Source organism: Somniosus microcephalus, chromosome 26, assembly GCF_052327205.1.
Source record: "Somniosus microcephalus isolate GS21.2 chromosome 26, FLI_Smic_1.0, whole genome shotgun sequence".
NCBI classification, from domain to species: domain Eukaryota; kingdom Metazoa; phylum Chordata; class Chondrichthyes; order Squaliformes; family Somniosidae; genus Somniosus; species Somniosus microcephalus.
In genome coordinates this window covers 13281332-13301545 of record NC_141012.1, presented here as the reverse complement: position 1 = coordinate 13301545, position 20214 = coordinate 13281332, and the positions used below count along the sequence as shown (strand labels likewise).

At 45.8% G+C, this 20214-nt stretch overlaps 1 protein-coding gene across 1 annotated transcript in view; it reads right to left on the bottom strand.

Annotated features, from left to right (window-relative positions):
• LOC147100298 (uncharacterized) overlaps window positions 1-20214 on the bottom strand; it is a 187565-nt gene that overhangs the window by 109957 nt on the left and 57394 nt on the right. Inside the window, exon 6 of the mRNA XM_085968228.1 lies at window positions 18623-18744. Coding sequence (XP_085824354.1) covers window positions 18623-18744 — 122 coding nt within the window. The remainder of the gene's footprint in view (window positions 1-18622; window positions 18745-20214) is intronic.

The window sequence follows — 20214 nt, the reverse complement described above, 5'->3', positions numbered from 1 at the left end:
CTCTCGAGTCAGTACAAAGAAGGTTCACTCGGTTAATCCCGGGGATGAGGGGGTGGTCATATGAGGAGAGGTTGAGTAGATTGGGACTCTACTCATTGGAGTTCAGAAGAATGAGAGGCGATCTTATTGAAACATATAAGATTGTGAAGGGGCTTGATCGGGTGGATGCGGTGAGGATGTTCCCAATGATGGGTGAAACTAGAACTAGGGGGCATAATCTTAAAATAAGGGGCTGCTCATTCAAAACTGAGATGAGGAGAAACTTCTTCACTCAGAGGGTGGTAGGTTTGTGGAATTTGCTGCCCCAGAAAGCTGTGGAAGCTACATCATTAAATAAATTTAAAACAGAAATAGATAGTTTCCTAGAAGTAAAGGGAATAAAGGGTTACGGGGAGCGGGCAGGAAATTGGACATGAGTCTGGGTTCGGAATGGTCATGGCCCTGTGGGTAGTGGAGCGGGCCCAGGGGCCGTGTAGCCTTGTTCTGCTCCTACTGTGTTCTAATTCTGTTAGATTTCAGGAGATGGTTTTATTCCTGTTCCTGGCTGGGGTGGAGATCGCCTTTACAGAAGGTAAGTACTGTAGAAAATATAGGGACAGAGTGATCTCCTGGAAGAATTTCGATCGCCTAGATGGGTCGGAGAGGAATTTCCCAGATTTTTTTCTCCCAAATTGGCCATTGGGTCTTTATCTGGTTTTTCGCCTCTCCCGGGAGATCACATGGGTTCGGGTTGTTGCAGAGTGATAGAAGATTTGAGGTTAGGATCAGATCAGCCATGATCTTATTGAATGGTGGAGCAGGCTCGAGGGGCCGATTGGCCTACTCCTGCTCCTATTTCTTATGTTCTTATGTTCTCACAATTTTAAAATTCTCATCCTTATGTTCAAATCCCTCTATGACCTCGTTCCTCCCTATCTCTGTAAACTCTTCCAGCCCTACACCCTTCCAAGAACTCTGTGTTCCTCCACCTATGGCCTCTTTTGCATCCCCACTCCCTTTGCCCCACCATTGGCAGCCGTGCCTTCAGTCATCTGGGCCCTAAGGTCTGGAATTACCTCCCTAAACTTCCCTGTGTCTCTCTCCATCTTTAAGACCCTCCTTACAACTTACCTCTTTGACCAAGCTTTAAATCATCTGTCTTAATATCTCCTTCTTTGGCTCGGTGCCAATATTTGTCTTATTACGCTCTTGTGACAGGCCTTGGGATGTTTTCCTACATTAAAGGCGCTATATGAATGCAAGTTGTCATTGATTATATATATGAACACATGAAAAAGGGCAGGAGGGGGCTAATTGCTCCATTTAACCTGTTCTATCCAGACATTGCGTAGCCTACATGCGCTATCAACCCGCTACCCCAGTCACACAATCTCTTGGGAGAGGCCAATTAAAAAAAAAGGTAAAAACCCTCGGCCAATTTTGGAAAAAACTCTGGAAAATTCCCCCAAAGGCAATCAAGCAAACTCCAGGAGACTGAAGTAACTGATATCACTAATTACAGCAAACCCTCATCTAGCTTCCATAACGCAGATGTCTTCCACTCTCTGGAACTCACCCACTTCCCTTTGGAAGGCTTGCAGTGAATCCAATTTTACTGTGCGTTCTGGCAACCAACTGTATGGGACGGTGAGCCAATGACAAATTACTCGTCGTAATGACTTGTTGTGGTGACAACACAGGGGCAACTCTACAGCACGCACATAAACAGGGCCAGGCAAGTACACATGGGATATTTATCTGGCCCACATTAATGTAGCACGTAATAAAGAAAAATGAACCAAGCAGAGCTAATTAATTTGCATTTAGGCGTTCTATACCGATCTACTGGTGCGGATGAAGGTTTTCTGATTTGCATTTCAGCAGAGCACGTCTTGTGGCCCTCTAACTCGCTGTATGACAGTTTCAAACACTCTGCGCACTCATTTGGCCATATTCGAGGTACCTCTCTTTGGGGGAGAAATTGGGTGAGTAGCACCACCTGTTAGCGCCTAAAGAGGCAGGCAGTGGCTGTAGCGCCACTGGCTGCGCCTCCCGCGATATTCAGCAGGGGCGCTAATGGTGGCGTAAGCCTTTTGTGCTGCGCCGCCACCGATGACATCATCGGTGTGCGCAGCACCCCGTTCACGATATTTGGTAGCGAACGCCGCAGTTGCGCCGCTCGCTACCCGCGCCCGGTTCACGGGGCCTTACTGTGCCGGCAGCGGCGCAAGTTAAGGTGGAGGTGTGGGCGGACGCCTTTTTTGGCGGCCGCCTGCCAGCACCTCCGTCCCCGGCCTCCTAACCCCACCCCCCGCGGCATTGCCAGCTGTTTCCTGAGAGCCCAGCACTTCTCCTTGGTGCTGGGCTCTTTTGCCGGCACTCGCGATCGGGGCTCGCGCTGTTGCAGGCACCTCCCCCTTAACAGTGGGAGGAAGGCCTGCAGTACCGCAGCGTGCCGTGCCGCAGCGTATGGCACTGCGGCACATTGCGCAGCGATATTCAGTTTCAGCGCCCTAAGAGGGACGCGGAGCGCCTCGAGCCTCGCCCCGTGTCCCTCGAGGGGCAATGAAACTGAATATCTGACGATCGCTGAAGCCTCGAACGCTGCGCTAAATCCTGCGCTCAGGCGACTTTTGCGCCACTTTGGTGCCCCAACCCAATTTCTAGGCCTTTGTGTTCTGGGAGAAGCATAGTTTCAGAATAAGGGGTCGCCCATTTAAAACTGAGATGAGGAGGAATTTCTTCTCTCAGAGGGTCGTAAATCTGTGGAATTCTCTTCCCCAGAGAGCCGTGGAGGCTGGGTCATTGACTATATTTAAGGTGGAGATTGACAGATTTTTGAACAATAAGGGAGTGATGGGTTATGGGGAACAGGCAGGGAAATGGAGCTGAGCCCAAGATCAGATCAGCCATGATCTCATTAAATAGCAGAGCAGGCTCGAGGGGCCAAATGGCCGACTCCTGCTCCTATTTCTTATGTTCTTATGTTCTTATTAAGCTCTCACCGTGGCACAAAGTTTGAATGACTCTGAACGCGCATTAAAAAAAAAATCACCAGACATTTGAGGTTTTGGGACATTTAATAATTCAAAAAACAGTAATATGAACTTAAGTGTCACTTGTTATTCTACACTGAGTCTGATTATAGGACAGGCCAGTGCGTTGGGTACTAATGAGTTAGTAAGCTGCAGGATTGACCACTGAGCCTTCTACTATGGCACTTAGAGGCAAATTAATTCAGCCACTCTCAAGTCTAATTTCTTTACTCCTCTCTCTAGACTCATTACAGTATTTAAGTTCAATCTACCGTAAAAATAATAAACTAATATGAAGGATTAGGCTCTGCAACATTAAAAACTGTCGATGCACTCCAAATCACGATTCTTTCTGCTCTTTGCAATATATGTACAAATATTATACATATATACATTATACATAGTGGTTATGTTGCTGGACTAATGATCCATGAGACGTGAGTTCAAATCCCACCCCAGCAGCTGGGGAATTCAAGTTCAGTTAATTAAATAAATCTGGAATAAAAAGCTAGTATCAGTAATGGTGACCATGAAACTACCGAATTGTCGTAAAAACCCATCTGGTTTACTAATGTCCTTTAGGGAAGGAAATCTGCCATCCTTACCTGGTCTGGCCTATATGTGACTCCAGACCCACAGTAATGTGGTTGACTTCTTAACTGCCCTCTGCGGTTCAAGAAGGCGACTCACCAACACCTTCTCAAGGGCAAATAGGAATGGGCAATAAATGCTGGCCTTACCAGCGACGCCCACATCCCATGAACAAATAAAAAAATTTATATGACAGATGGTTTAGTGTATACTAAAATCTCCTTGCTGCCTAAAAGAGATGTGTTAGCAAATAGTTTAGTGAGATTTCACATATATTTTATGCTATAGGAGAAATAGTACTGACGGCAATGGTGGAACAGGCTCGCGGGGCTGAATGACCTACTCCTGTTCCTATGTGTATATGCCTGGATCTATATTAAGGTCCTCTTTTGCATGATCTAATATTGAGGATACAAATCTGTTATGATGACTACCTCAGTGCCTTTCATAAGAGTCGATTGCGACGCAATGCACAGCTCCCGACTTTCCTAAAGGGCTCCAATACTTACTTTTGCAAGAGGATTTGCAATTCTTTTAAAGACTTTTTACTTTTAAAGATAGCTTTATCTTTAGTCTGGGTCTTGGGAGAGTGATACCAAACTGACTTACTTGTACCCCTGTACCACCGTAATACCATCACATTAGCCGACTCCATGACACACAAGGAGCGTGGGCCTGCGAATGTGGCATTGAACTGGTCCCACCCATCGGCGTGTTTGTGGCATGACACTATTCTGTATCAATGTTGCAAGCATGCTGACGGACGGAAACATGCTTAGCAGGTCACAGCAGGAGATCAATGTTTTGATGGTGGACCGCAAGACCTGGGAGGAAAAATCAGGTCTCCGCTGCCCTCGGCAACCAGAGTCCGATTAATTCTACTTGTGGGTACCGCTGACAGGTACAAGAGTCATGCACGTGCAGCCAATGGCAGTCCAGTAAAGTCAGTCTTAAAAAAATGCCTTTAGTTCGGGACAGAGTGGTGCAGTATGTCAGCACACACACTGCCTCATGCTCCCTTTGAGTGCCGGTCCCCACTGGGAATGCATGATTGGTGAATTTGTCCTATTCCCCGCAGGCCAGGAGTCATTTTCTGTGTGAATGCTGATGACACCCACGACCAGCCTTGATGCCACAACCACCTCTGTGTTGTCAGACTGTCTGACATCAAATTGTGAATAATCCAGAACTTTCTCCAACTGAACATTGAGAAACGGAAGCCATTCTATTTGTCCTCTGCTCAAAACTCAACTTTTCCAGCACCCGCTCCCTGCCACCCCCCACCCCTCCCCCCAACACCACTTGCCTTCCTGTTGCTCAGTCAGCAGAACTAATGGTGCACAAACTCAATGCCTTGTTTGACCCTCAGCTCAGCTTCCATCACTCAGACTGTTTATTCCCACCTCTGAAACATTGCCTGCCTCCTCGCTACCCTCTCTCGCCACCGCTGAAACCCTGATCCACGTCTTTGGCTCCTCAAGACTAGGCGTTTCCAACGTTCTTCTCACCGGCCTCTGGAGCTCCAGGCCAGACAAATGCCAACTCATCCAAAATTCCACCGCCCCCCCCATCCAGTCCTGCACTAAGTACCACCCACCATCGCTCGTTGACTTCCACTGCTTCCCTGTTCCCCAAGGAACTGGATCCTTATCCTTCTTTACAAATCCCTCCAGAGCCATGCCCCACCCGCCGCAACCTTCAGTGCTACATCCATGCTGTGTCTACAATCATCCGGCTGACCTCCTTCACCAGCCCCCCTCATTCAGTGCAAAGCCTTCAGCTGTCTGGCTTCTAGCCTCTGAAACCCCCTACCAAAACCTTTTCACTGTGTAGTTTTCTCCCTGAATTTAAAAGTCTCCTTAAAATCTATTGAATGGTACATTTGAAAGAAGGACTTGCATTTATATAGCGCTTTCACAATCTCAGGATATCCCAGAGCGCTTTCACAGCCAACAAAGTACTTTTTGAAATGGAGTCACTGTTGTAATGTGGGAAATGTGGCAGCCAATTCACACACAGCAAGCTTCCACAAACAAACAGCAATGTGAAGGTTATCTGTTTTTTGCAATTTTAAGTGAGGAATAAATATTGGCCAGGGCACCAGGGATAACTCGCTTGCTCTTCTTCGAAATAGTGCCACACAATCTTTTATATCCACCTGAGAGAGCAGACAGGGCCTCGGTTTAATGTTTCATCCTAAAGACAGGCACCTCCGACAGTGCAGCGCTCCCTCAGCACTGGACTGGAGTGTCAGTCTAGATTTTATCATCAAATCTCTAGGAGTCAGGACTTGAACCCACAACCTTCTGACCCAGAGGCAAGAGTGCTACCCACTGCGCCACAGCTGACACTGTGCAGCCCTTCTTATTCCTCTACTACTGTGTATTGTTCGTCTATCTCAATTCCACTGAGGCATTTCATTACTTTAAAGGTGTTATAAAATGAAAGTTTTTATTGGTTGGCATGTTCACATCAACTACCTGTGTGAACTATTTTAACAAAATCATTAACTTGCTTATCTTAAATTAAGTCAGCATGGCTTCAAAAGCAGACGTGGCTTTACAGACCAGATACTGAAACAGATGATTGTGCTGGGAGTGCGGAAAATATCTGGGGTTATGTTCAAAGTGTAATATGGGCCTGTTATATACTTGAGAAGTCGTTTCTGTACTGTGATTAAACAAGCTTTAAATATTTGGAAATTTAGAAAGAAGAATTTGCATTTATATAGCACCTTTCACTTTCTTTCAAAGTGTCTCACAGCCAATGAATTGCTTTTGAAGTGCACTCACTGTTGTTATATAGGTAAAGGCGGCAGCCAAATTTTGCTCAGCAAGATCCCACAAACAGCAACGACTGGTTAATCTGCTTTTGGTGGTGTTGGTTGAGCGATAAATATTGGCCCAGGACACTGGGGAGAACTCCCCCGCTCTTCTTCGGAATAGTGCCGGGGGACCTTTTACGTCCACCTGAGGGGGCAGACGGGGCCTCAGTCTGAAAGACGGCACCTCCGACAATGCAGCACGCCCTCAGTACTGCACTGAAGTGTCGGCCTAGATTATGTGCTCAGTCCCTGGAGATGTAATCTGAAAATTGGGAGGATGTTTTACAAATTATAACTTAGCTTCTCTGACACACACTGTGAATAGCATCAAGGTGCAAAGCTACTTTTTGTTTGCTCTTTCATTCATGTTTCTGTTTCTTTCACTGTTTCTCCACAGAAAGGGTTTGGAATTATGTTACTTTTGAAGTGTTGGGTTTTAACAACAAAATTAATTTGCACAGGTTTTAAAAGGAAGGCCACAGACTATAGGAATTTACCAAATGTACATTAAGGCCATACAGGGACACCATTATGCAGAACGATCAGCCATTGTTTCTCCCAGAGGCCCCCCAACAAACTCTCACACCCTCTTCCCAGTGTGCTTTACAGGAAGCTAGTTTTAAAGGCAGGGAGCGCGGAAGCAGGCTTGTTTAGTAGCCCTTATGGCCAACCTTTGGATAGTGGATGGCGGCACGAGCCAAGCGGTGAATTCCTGTGGGGAGAAGAAAGAGGTGAACAAAAGCTGCAGATGTGAGCATTCAGGCTTTGTTAAAGGGGGCGTTCTTTGTTGAACCAGTCAGGCAGCAAAGTACTTTGAGAAGGATGGAAAACAGGAGGCAGGAGTTAGGAAATTAGTTTAAAGTCAAGCAAGAGGATTCACTGAAGTGGGGTAGCGTAGCGTATTCGTTATTTTCTATCATTACGTGAAGCTAAATTTTACCAATGGAACTAAGAGCATCTCATTATAGCTGTTGCTTTGCATGTTCATTACTGTGGGGACAGAGCAGCTTAACGATTTGCATGACGCCTTGCCTCACCTAGCGACAACCTGGTTCAACGCCAAAGAGATTGAAGAAACACTCATGTGAAAGGCATGAGTACCATTCGGCCCATCGAGTCTGTGCCGGCTCTTTCGAAGAGCAATCCAGTTAGTCCCACTCCCCCGCTCTTTCCCCAGAGCCCTGCAATTTTTTCTCCTTCAAGTATTTATCCAATTTCCTTTTGAAGGCTACTATTGAATCTGTATCCACCGCCCTATCGGGCAGTGCATTCCAAATCCAACCACTCGTTCTTTTGCCAATCACCTTAAATCTGTGCCCTCTGGTTATCGACCCTTCAGCCACTGGAAACAGTTTCTCTTTATTTACTTTATCTAAACCCTTCATGATTTTAAACACCTCCATCAAATCTCCTTGTAGCCTTCTCTGCTCTACATAGAAACATAGAAACATAGAAGATAGGAGCAGGAGTAGGCCATTCAGCCCCTCGAGCCTGCTCTGCCATTCAATGAGATCATGGCTGATCATCCAAACTCAGTACCCTGTCCCTGCTTTCTCCCCATATCCCTTGATCCCTTTAGCCTTAAGAAATATATCTAACTCCTTCTTGAATATATTTAATGAATTGGCCTCAACTGCCTTCTGTGGTAGAGAATTCCACAGGTTCACCACTCTCTGGGTGAAGAAATTCCTCCTCATCTCTGTCCTAAATGGCTTACCCCTTATCCTTAGACTGTGACCCCTGGTTCTGGACTCCCCGACCATCGGGAACATCCTTCCTGCATCTAGTCTGTCTAGTCCTGTTAGAATTTTATAAGTTTCAATGAGATCCCCTCTCATTCTTCTAAACTCCAGCGAGTATAAGCCCAACCGACCCAATCTCTCCTCATACGTCATTCCTGCCATCCCAGGTATCAGTCTGGTGAATCTTCGCTGCACTCCCTCCATGGCAAGAACATCCTTCCTCAGATAAGACGACCAAAACTGTACACAATACTCAAGGTGTGGTCTCACCAAGGCCCTGTACAACTGCAGCGAGACATCCTTGCTCCTGTACTCGAATCCTCTCGCTGCAAAGGCCAACATACCATTTGCCTTCTTAACCGCCTGCTGCATCTACATGCTTACCTTCAGCGACTGGTGCACAAGGACACCCAGGTCTCGTTGCACTTCCCCTTCTCCCAATCTATTGCCGTTCAGATAATAATCTGCCTTCCTGTTTTTGCCACCAAAGTGGATAACCTCGCAATTATCCACATTATACTGCATCTGCCACGCATCTGCCCAATCGCCCAACCTGTCCAAGGAATAATAATGTAAGATAGAAAGGGCCAATACCCAATTATTCAGTTTGGGAGACCAGAGGAACAAAGGCCATCCGTATACTTAAAGGGATTCAGAATTCAGCAGGGAGAGTGCTCGGGGGTGGATTGCTGGAGAAGGTTCAGGCCAAGAGCAAGTGCGGTGCATGTCTGCCGATCCCCCACTGGTTGCCTCCCCCTCTTGGTTGAGTGGTACAGTCAGAGGGGCTGGAATTGTGGTAATGCCTGGCAGTGGAAGCAGCAGCTTTTGTAGATAGGACAGAACAAATTACTTATTTAGCATGAAACTCTGAACAGTGGTACTGTTCCTCGGCGGGAAGGAATTCCAACTGGGAGGAGGGGAGCTGAGCATGGCGGCCAGAGGCCGACCCGTGAAGAGAGAGAAGTAGGCCCCGGGCCGTGGAGCGTGGAGCTGGTGACGGTGAAGAGGAGGCCGCATTGGAGCATTCACATCCTGACGATGTGTTCGGCGAGTCGGGCAGAGGAGCGCAGCGCAACGAGCAGCAGCAGCAGACTCACGACACGCTGCAGCACGTCGGCCGGCAGCTCCATTTCGGGTAACTCGCAGTCCGGATGGGAGGAGGGGAGCCGGGCATGGTGGCCAGAGCGGGAGAAGCAGGCCACCACACGTGGAGCTGGCAACAGTGAGGAGGAGGCTGCGGTGAAGAGGAGGACGGAGCGGCTGAGGGACATCGTGCTCCCACTGCCACGGGAAGCCATTGTATTGACTCTGAACGCGGCGCTGTATGTATAGCTGACGCGTCCCTACGGGGAACAAGCATTCCATTGTACTTGTTACATATGACAAATAAATCTAATCTGAATCTGAATCTGAATCTAATAGCTCGTCCCGTAGATTTAGTGGCGGCCTGATAGAGGTTTATAAAATGATGAAAAGGTTGGATTGCCTGCCTATTGATAGATTATTCCAGTTTGACAGACTGGGGAGGACCAGGGGAAATGTGTTTAAATTACGCAAAAGTATGAATAGACTGGATGCTGGGCGGTTCTTCTTTTCCCACTGCCAGCCGTGGTTCAGTGGGTAGCGCTCTCGCCTCTGAGTCAGAAGGCGGTGGGATCAAGTCCCACTCCAGAGACTTGAGCACCAAAATCTAAGCTGACACTCCCGTGCAGTGCTGAGGGAGTGCTGCACTGTCAGAGGTGCCGTCTTTCGGATGAAACATTAAACCGAGGCCCCGTCTGCTCTCTCAGGTGGACATAAAAGATCCCATGGCACTATTTCGAAGAAGAGCAGGGGAGTTATCCCTGGGACCAATATTTATCCCTCAATCAACATCACTAAAAACAGACTATCTGGTCATTATCACCTTGCTGTTTCTGGGAGCTTGCTGTGCGCAAATTGGCTGTCGCGTTTCCTACATTACAACAGTGACTACACTTCAAAAAAAGTACTTCATTGGCTGTAAAGCGCTTTGAGACGTCCGATGGTCGTGAAAGGTGCTATATAAATGCAAGTCTTTCTTTTTCTTTTCCCAGGGAGCAGTGAACCTCTGGAATACAATGCCGGCTGGTATGGGTGGGTGCGGACTCTCTGCCTTCAAGAGAGAGCTGGACTGGGTCCTGACCGGGGCCGAGATCACATCATATACAAGGTAAGTGGATTAACAGATAACGAACACACGGCCCATGTGATCTCCTGATCTGTTTTCAATCGCCTGAGGGGATTGGAGAGGAATTTTCCAAAGTATTATTTCCCCTTTATTGGCCCTGGGTTTTTCTCTGGTATTTTTTTGCCTCTCCCAGGTGATTGAGATTATTTTCCAGAGTATTATTTCCCCTTTATTGGCTGCCTGTGTTGGGGGTGGGTGTGGGGGTTGTGGGGGGTGGTAGGAAGCGTCTAGTCATAACGCTCCAGCCATCATGAACGCAGGGCAGACTTGATGGACCAGCTAGTCTTTTAGTGCCCATTATATGTCCGAATGCCCTACAGATCAGCACTTTAGTTGCTGCTCAGAGAATTCATGGCTTTGCACTGTGGATGCTGCAACAACAACAAATTGTATTTATATAGCGCCTTTAACACAGTACAACATCCCAAGGCGCTTCACAGAAGTGTTATAAAACAAAATTTGACACCGAGCCGCATAAGGAGAAATTAGGGCAGATGACCAAAAGCTTGGTCAAAGAGGTAGGTTTTAAGGAGTGTCTTAAAGGAGGAGAGAGAGGCGGAGAGGCGGAGAGGTTTAGGGAGGGAATTCCAGAGCTTACGGCCTAGACAGCTGAAGGCACGGCCGCCAATGGTGGAGCGATGAAAATCGGGGATGCTCAAGAGGCCAGAGTTGGAGGAACGCAGATATCTCAGGGGGGGTTTGTGGGGCTGGAGGAGATTACAGAGATAGGGAGGGGTAAGGCTATGGAGGGATTTAAAAACAAGGATGAGAATGTTAAAATCGAGGCTGCAGTCACCCAGGGGATTCATTGCCTCCCTTTGTAAATGCTGCACTCTGTGGATTGGCATTCCCCTTTGGAATATTCTTTTCCACATTACCAGTAATCGAACCACGTAAACAGGCAGAAGGAAGCTTTTACAGGATTGTGAAATCTTCAACCGGATATGATTTGTGTTACTGAGTTTTGTAGTTCAGAATGATACCAGGACTAAAAGGGTTACATTATGAGGATAGGTTGCATAGACTAGGCTTGAATTCCCTCGAGTATAGAAGGTTAAGGGGTGATCTAATTGAGATGTTTAAGATGATTAAAGGATTTGACAGAGTAGATAGAGAGTCCAAAGCCAGGGGGCATAACCTTAAAATTAGAGTTCGGCCGTTCAGACGTGATGTCTGGAGGCACTTCTTCACATAAAGGGGAGTGGAAATCTGGAACTCTCTCCCCCAAAAAGCTGTTGAGGCTCGGGGGTCAATTGAAAATTTCAAAGCTGAGATTGAGCGATTTTTGTTAGGCAAGGGTATTGAGGGACATGGAACCAAGGCGGGTAGATGGAGTTAAGGCACAGATCAGCCCTGATCTAATTGAATGGCGGAGGGGCTGAATGGCCTCCTCCTGTTCCTGTGCAGTTGGAGAAACCTGGGTCATAGAACGGACATGCCTCCACACAAGCAAAACTGCCGCTTCGTTCCGCGTGACACTACAGCTATGAAGACAAATCACAACACCTCAAATTGCAAATTGCACCTTCCTGAATGTTTCCGTCTAGCTCTGTTTCCATTTCTCCTTTTAGTTTTGTTTGCATTCTTCAGAAGAATAGTGATTGGACCATTACAAATAAATAAATGTAATATATTGGTTTGCGCTGTTGAAAAGATTAAATGTGATTTTAAACTGATCGTAAACACCTACATTGTAACTTAACTGAGTTGATTCTAGGTTCGAGTTTTCTAGGTTGCAAACTGCAAATAATCTGTGATGGTAAAGTCTAGAATTGGTGCCGTGCACAGGCCAGCTCAGTAGCGACTAAATGTTAATATCTACAGGCAATGCAAAAGTACTGAAGCAGAATTATTTCTGATTCCATCTTCATTACAATATAATTCAACCGCCACACAAACGTGAAATTCATGCTTAAGCAACCAAATGGGACCTTTATCTTATTAATTATTATTTACTCTTTTACAGTAACATAAAAGTGACATTTTTCCAAAGAACAAATGCGCGTCAACTCTAGAACTAGCACAGGCTCGATGGGCCAAATGGCCTCCTTCTGTTCTGTATGGTTCCATAGAGTTAGATGAGGAAAGACGGGAGGAGGCTCGAGTGGAGCATAAACGCCGGCATGGACTGGGTGGGCCGAATGGCCTGTTTCTGTGCCGTATATCCAATGTAATCCTATGTAATAATTCTGAGAGCTGGCCACAAATTTCTGCCAAGGTTACTTTACAACTGGCAACTATGGTACATAAAAGTCCTCCTGAGCAACTCTTTCTTGCCCCACCTTGAGAACTTGCCAAGTGGAACTCAATGGTACAAACCTCTCTTCCCCCTCCTCAATGTGAAATATTTCAGGAGAGTGGAAAGCTCCATCTAGTGGCCTTGCTGAGAACTGACCAAATTCAGCTGTCAAGCATGAAAAACAGACAAAGCTGGAATTTTATATCATTGTTACACTGTTTGGGGAATTAAACAGCATTTAAACAGTACTTAACTTACTATATTTGCCAGGTTCTAGCTTTCTCTGAAACTTGCAGTACCATTAAGCAATGTCAGGTGTCTGTGAGTTTACACAAACAAGGTTGTAGGTTCAATTCCCGTGATAGAGACTTGAGCACAAAATCTAGGCTGACGCTCCAGTACAGTGCTGAGGGAGCGCTGCACTGTTGGAGGTGCCGTCTTTTAGATGAGACGTTAAACCGAGGCCCCATCTACCCGCTCAGATGGACGTAAAAGATCCCGTGGCACTATTTCGAAGAACAGGGGTGTTCTCCCCGGTGTCCTGGTCAATATTTATCCCTCAACCACCATCAATAAAACAGATTATATGGCCATCAACACATTGCTGTTTGTGAGAGCTTGCTGTGCACATATTGGCTTCCTCGTTTCCTACATTACAACGCCTCAAAAGTACTTCATTGGCTGTAAAGCGCTTTAGGAAGTCCTGAGATCATGAAAGCTGCGCTATAAATGCAAGTCATTATTTTTTTCTTTTACATGTGTGCAGTGGTGCTGTGAGTTTCAAACAGAACTGGATGTTCAGCATGTAAGGCCTGCTTTCTCTCAGCTGCACACACATTTGGCTTAGCTTACCAGCTTGAATGCACTGACGCTAGGAAGAGGGAACATACTGCTAATGGAAATGAGGTTGGCCAGACCATATTTATGTTGTATCAACTGCAGCTGGTACAATGGAACTACATAGGATCACATAGGATCACACAGGACATACACACAGAAACAGGCCATTCGGCCCAACCAGTCCATGCCGGCGTTTATGCTCCACTCGAGCCTCCTCCCGTCTTTCCTCATCTAACTTTATCAGCATAACCCTCGATTCCCTTCTCCCTCATATGCTTATCTAATCGCCCCTTAAATGCATCTATACTATTCGCTTCAACCACTCCCTGTGGTAGCGAGTTCCACATTCTCACCACTCTCTGGGTAAAGAAGTTTCTTCTGAATTCCCTATTGGATTTCTTGGTGACTATCTTATATTGATGGCCTCTAGTAATGCTCTTCCCCACAAGTGGAAACATTCTCTCTGTATCCACTCTATCAAAACCTTTCATAATTTTATCGACCTCTATTAGGTCGCCCCCTCAGCCTTCTTTTTTCAAGAGAAAGGAAAAAGCCTGCTCATCCTTTCCTGATAGGTATACCCTCGCATTCCTGGTATCATCCCTGTAAATCTTCTCTGCACCCTCTCCAGTGCCTCTATATCCTTTTTATAATATGGCGACCAGAACTGCATGCAGTACTCCAAGTGTGGTCTAACCAGGGTTCGACACAACTAGCACAACACAAATGGGTGCGAGCGGTGAGAGTGAGAGAGGAAGAGAAACAATTGTCCCAGTTCCTGAAGAATTGGTGAACCCCACTGGCACACTACCAGATTGGTTTATGGCAAGACTGGTTTTAATCTGTTCCCAAATTGTTATAATAAACTCAAATGCTCCTGCTGCTCTAATTACTGATTCTTATTGTTTTCTTGGGCTTGTCCATGTGCCAAGCAAGGATAATTACAGTCCAGAAAAAGGGGAACTGAAATGTCCATAACAAAGACTTTTTACAAAATATAGATTGCAATGTTTAAAAATGTTGTGTGAGTTTCACTATTATTCGCATATATTAGGGTTGCCACCTCTGGTTGGACGTATTCCTGGAGTTTCCTCATGTGACTTCCTGCCTCCCACAGTCTCGCTCCCAGTGCTCCCACTATTAGTCGCCCAACATGTCCTTCAGCCTTCCCATGGCAATTGTAAGGCGAACTGACATCACCTGATTGGATGTCTATTGAGTAGATTGGGCCTATACTCTCTGGTGTTTAGAAGAATGAGAGGTGATCTCATTGAAACATACAAGATTCTGAGGGGGATTGACAGGGTAGATGCTGAGAGGTTGTTTCCCTTGACTGGGGAGTCTAGAACTAGGGGGTCACAGTCTCAGGATAAGGGGTCGGCCATTTAGGACTGAGATGAGGAGGAATTTCTTCACTCAGAGGGTTGTGAATCTTTGGAATTCTCTACCCCAGAGGGCTGTGGAGGCTCAGTTGTTGAGTATATTCAAGGGTGAGACCGATAGATTTTTGGACTCCAGGGGAATCAAGGGATATGGGGATTGGGCAGGAAAGTGGAGTTGAGGTCGAAGATCAGCCATGATCTTATTGAATGGCGGAGCAGGCTCGAAGGGCCGAATGGCCAACTGCTGCTCTTACTTCTTATGTTCTTATGATTGGATGATTCTTAACTGTTAGTCAAACAGCCTTTTTTCCCATCTCCAATATTTTTATAACGAATAACCAAAAGTGCTCAAAGAAAATGAAAAAGAAAATAGACAATATTTTCCAATGCCACTGTGATTTTTCTCCAGGGTTACTCACAGCAGTGTCCAGGAGATTAATCTTTAATTCCTGGAGACTCCTGGTCAGTTCTGGAGGGTTGGTAACCCTACTGTATATGTGTGTGTCAAAACTGTATTTCCGGTATTATGCAGGAGTACAAAAATGATTTTTGATATTGATTGTGAGCTGTAGGTAGAGGTGATACAGTCAGTTAGCCGAGAAACCAATGGTTCTACAAGGGCAGGTGGCACCAAACTGAATCCATCCCTTGTTAGCTGGGGTAATGCAATAAAGGTTGAGTGTTTGAGACACGAGTCAAGGATACTACAGCAATGGACGGCAGTACAGATTAGGCCAGTTAGGATCCCCAAGTCTTTTTCTAAATACAAGTCACATGCAGAACACACCGCCAACAGTTAGATCTGTTAATAGAGATCTTCCATAAATTGGAGAGATTGCAGAAATCACATATAAGACAACTAGATATCATAATTTCTTCATAATTTTTTCAACTCGAGTAAAGATAATGGTCTTATTTTATTCTATAAGAAAACTGGGTGATGGAGTAAAATATGACCGAATGTCAAAAATGCCTTAGGAGAGAGTAAAACATACCAGAGCACATAGCAGGGCCGTGGCCCTAAATGGTTTTGCCACTAATGATAAATCATTAATTTCCAATAGCCAGATTAACCTTTAAGTGGTTGACTGCCTCACAGGGAGATGTTGAACTGCCTCAGTTCCTACAACAGGCTGCTCTGAAAACTCGATGGGGGGTGAACTTTTTTCTTTTTTAAATTTTCATTCAAAAAAAATACACAGTACATAAATATATTTTGTGAAGTCACTGTTCATTACAACAGTGACACACTTCAAAATGAAAGTACCTCATTGGCTGTAAAGCGCTTTTGGACATCCCGTGGTCGTGAAAGGCGCTATAGAAATGCAAGTCTTTCTTTCTTCCTGTCTTTCTTTCTTTTATATTTTGTGAAGTTATTGTACAGTTTATATTTTGTGAAGTTATTGTACAGTTTATATTTTGTGAAGTTATTGTACAGTTTATATTTTGTGAACTGAACTCACTGTACAGATGACCTTCGAGTCACCAGTCTTTGGCAGTGCTGACAGGTGCTTCTATTATTTATTGGAAATATATTGCTGTTCCTTCATCGTCGCTGGGTCAGAATCCTGGAAATCCATCCCTAACAGCACTGTGGGAGCACCTTCACCACACAGACTGCAGCGGTTCAAGAAGGCGGCTCACCACCACCTTCTCAAGGGATCAACATAAGAACATAAGAAATAGGAGCAGGAAAAGGCTACTTGGCCCCTCGAGCCCATTCAATAAGATCATGGCTGATCTTGGGCTCAAGGCCACTTCCCTGCTCCCCATAACCCTTCACTCCCTTATCTTGCAAAAATCTGTCTATCTCCACTTTAAATGTATTTAATGACCCAGCCTCCACGGCTCTCTGGGGCAGAGAATTCCACAGGTTTACGACCCTCTGAGAGAAGAAATTCCTCCTCATCTCAGTTCTAAAAGGGCGACCCTTTATACTGAAACTGTGCCCCCGAGTTCTAGATTTCCCCATGAGGGGAAACATCCTCTCTGCCTCTACCTTGTCGAGCCCCCTCAGTATCTTATATGTTTCAATAAGATCACCTCTCATTCTTCTAAATTCCAATGAGTATAGGCCCAACCTGCTCAACCTTTCTTCATAAGTCAACCCCCTTCATCTCCGGAATCAACCGTGTGAATTGTCTCTGAACTGCCACCAATGCAAGTATATCCTTCCTTAAATAAGGAGACTAAAACTGTACTGGGATTGGGGGCAAGGTATTGACTTGGATAGAGAACTGGTTGGCAGGTAGAAAGCAAAGAGTTGGAATAAACGGGTCTTTTTCCGAGTGGCAGGCAGTGACTAGTGGGGTACCGCAGGGATCGGTCCTTGGACCCCAGCTATTCACAACATATATTAATGATCTAGACAAGGGAACTAGATGTAATATCTCCAAATTTGCAGATGACACAAAGCTGGGTGGGCGTGTGTGCTGTGAGGAGGATGCCGAGAAACTACAGGATGATTTGGACAGGTTGGGTGATTGGGCAGAAGCATGGCAGATGCAATATAACGTGGATAAATGTGAGGTTATCCACTTTGGTGGCAAAAACAGGAAGGCAGATTATTATCTGAATGGCAATAGATTGGGAGAAGGGGAAGTGCAACGAGACCTGGGTGTCCTTGTGCACCAGTCGCTGAAGGTAAGCATGCAGGTGCAGCAGGCGGTTAAGAAGGCAAATGGTATGTTGGCCTTCATAGCGAAAGGGTTTGAGTACAGGAACAAGGATGTCTTGCTGCAGTTGTACAGGGCCTTGGTGAGACCACATCTTGAGTATTGTGTGCAGTTTTGGTCGCCTTATCTGAGGAAGGATGTTCTTGCCATGGAAGGAGTTCAGCGAAGATTCACCAGGCTGATACCTGGGATGGCAGGAATGACATATGAGGAGAGATTGGGATGATTGGGCTTGTACTCGCTGGAGTTTAGAAGAATGAGAGGGGATCTCATTGAAACTTATAAAATTCTGACAGGACTGGACAGACTAGATGCAGGGAGGATGTTCCCGATGGTCGGGGAGTCCAGAACCAGGGGCCACAGTCTAAGGATAAGGGGTAAGCCTTTCAGGACAGATATAAGGAGGAATTTCTTCACCCAGAGAGTGGTGAACCTGTGGAATTCTCTACCACAGAAGGCAGTAGAGGCCAATTCATTAAATATATTCAGGAAGGAGTTGGATATATTTCTTAAGGCTAAAGGGATCAAGGGGTATGGGTAGAAAGCAGGGACAGGGTACTGAACTTGGATGATCAGCCATGATCGCACTGAATGGCGGAGCAGGCTCGAGGGGCCGAATGGCCTACTCCTGCTCCTATCTTCTATGTTATGTTTCTATGTACGCACTGTACAGTTGGATGGGCAGCAACGCCCAAATCTCATGGATGAATAAATAAAAAAATAAAAAGGAGAACTTTTCCCTGGATTCATCAGCATTTCCAAACCACGTGGTACTGGGATGACGCAGAACATTGGTACTCCAATGTCTACACCCACAACGTTCAATGCATTGGATTTCCTTATCAGTTTAGTGGCACTGAGTCAGGCAGTTACTTGCAGGAAGAGGAGGAAGATGCAAAGTTACCCGAGGTCATTTTCATGTGCCTCCTAATGTATAACTTAAAAGTGGCACTGGCAGAGCCACAGGTGCGGGCCACCTGACAGCTAATGGAGTAACATAGGTAAAGGTGTCAACCGCTTTAAAACTGCTGGCTGTTAAAAGCTGAAAACGACAACTTTGGATTTCAGGTTGCAGAATCAATCCAAGAACTACTGGAGATACTTACTGTACTAGTTGCAGTTGTATTAGTGTTCTCAACGTTCTTGCGTTTTCTCTTAAGGAGTTCTTTCACCGGATCTTTCACACGAACACCTAAATAAGGTCGCTGCTGTGACTGGTCAGAGGAGGCTGGAAAAGCAGAAGAAATAAACCTTGAGTGAAAGTGCATCAAATATAACCCTGTGCATGATATCTAAGGCAATTGGAGAACATGTCTTCGGATGACCAAAAATCACTGTAAGAGTAAAACGTTTAGCAACTATTATGAAAGTTGGAACAAGATAAGCAGAAAAAACACGTGGAACCACAAGCTTAACGCATCTGTGTTATCACTCAATGCCCTGGACGGTGCGTGCAGGGTTAGAACATAAGAACATAAGAACATAAGAAATAGGAGCAGGAGTAGGCCAATTGGCCCCTCGAGCCTGCTCCGCCATTCAATAAGATCATGGCTGATCTGATCCTAACCGCCAATCCACTACGACAGGACTATCTCCTGAATCTAACAGCATTAGACACACGAAAACAGGAGCAGGATCAGGCTACACGGCCCCTGGGCCCGCTCCGCTACCCACAGGGCCATGACCTATCCGAACCTAGACTCATGTCCAAATTCCTGCCCGCTCCCCGTAACCCTTAATTCCCTTTTCTGTCTATTTCTGTTTTAAATTTATGTAATGATGTAGCTTCGACAGCTTTTTGGGGCAGCATATTCCATGGACCTACCACCCTCTGAGTGAAGTAGTTCCTCCTCATCTCAGTTTTGAAAGAGCAGCCCCTTATTCTAAGACTATGCCCCCTAGTTCTAGTTTCACCCATCTGGAACATCCTCCCTGCAACCACCCGATCCAACCCCTTCATAATCTTATATGTTTCAATAAGATCGCCTCTCATTCTTCTGAACTCCAATGAGTAGAGTCCCAATCTACTCAACCTCTCCTCATATGTCCATCCTCTCATCCCCGGGATTAATCGAGTGAACCTTCTTTGTACTGACTCGAGAGCAAGTATGTCCTTTCTTAAGTATGGACACCAAAACTGTATGCAGTATTCCAGGTGCGGTCTCACCAATACCTTGTACAACTGAAGCAATACCTCCCTAGTTTTATATTCTATCCCCCTAGCAATGAAAGCCAACATTCCATTGGCCTTCTTAATCACTTGCTGCACCTGCATACTAACCTTTTGAGTTTCGTGCACCAGGACCCCCAGATCCCTTTGTACTTCAGTACTTTCAAGTTTCTTGCCATTAAGATAATAACTTGCTCTACGATTTTTCCTGCCAAAGTGCATAACCTCACACTTTCCAGTATTGTATTCCATCTGCCAAATCTCTGCCCACTTACTTAGCCTGTCTATGTCCCCTTGCAGGTTTTTTATGTCCTCCTCACTCACTACTTTCCCTCCCATCTTAGTATCATCTGCAAACTTTGACGTGTTACACTCGGTCCCCTCCTCCAAATCGTTAATATAGATTGTAAAGAGTTGGGGACCCAGCACTGACCCCTGCGGAACACCACTGGTTACTGATTGCCAGTCTGAATATGAACCATTTATCCCAACTCTCTGCCTTCTGTTAGATAGCCAATCCTCTATCCA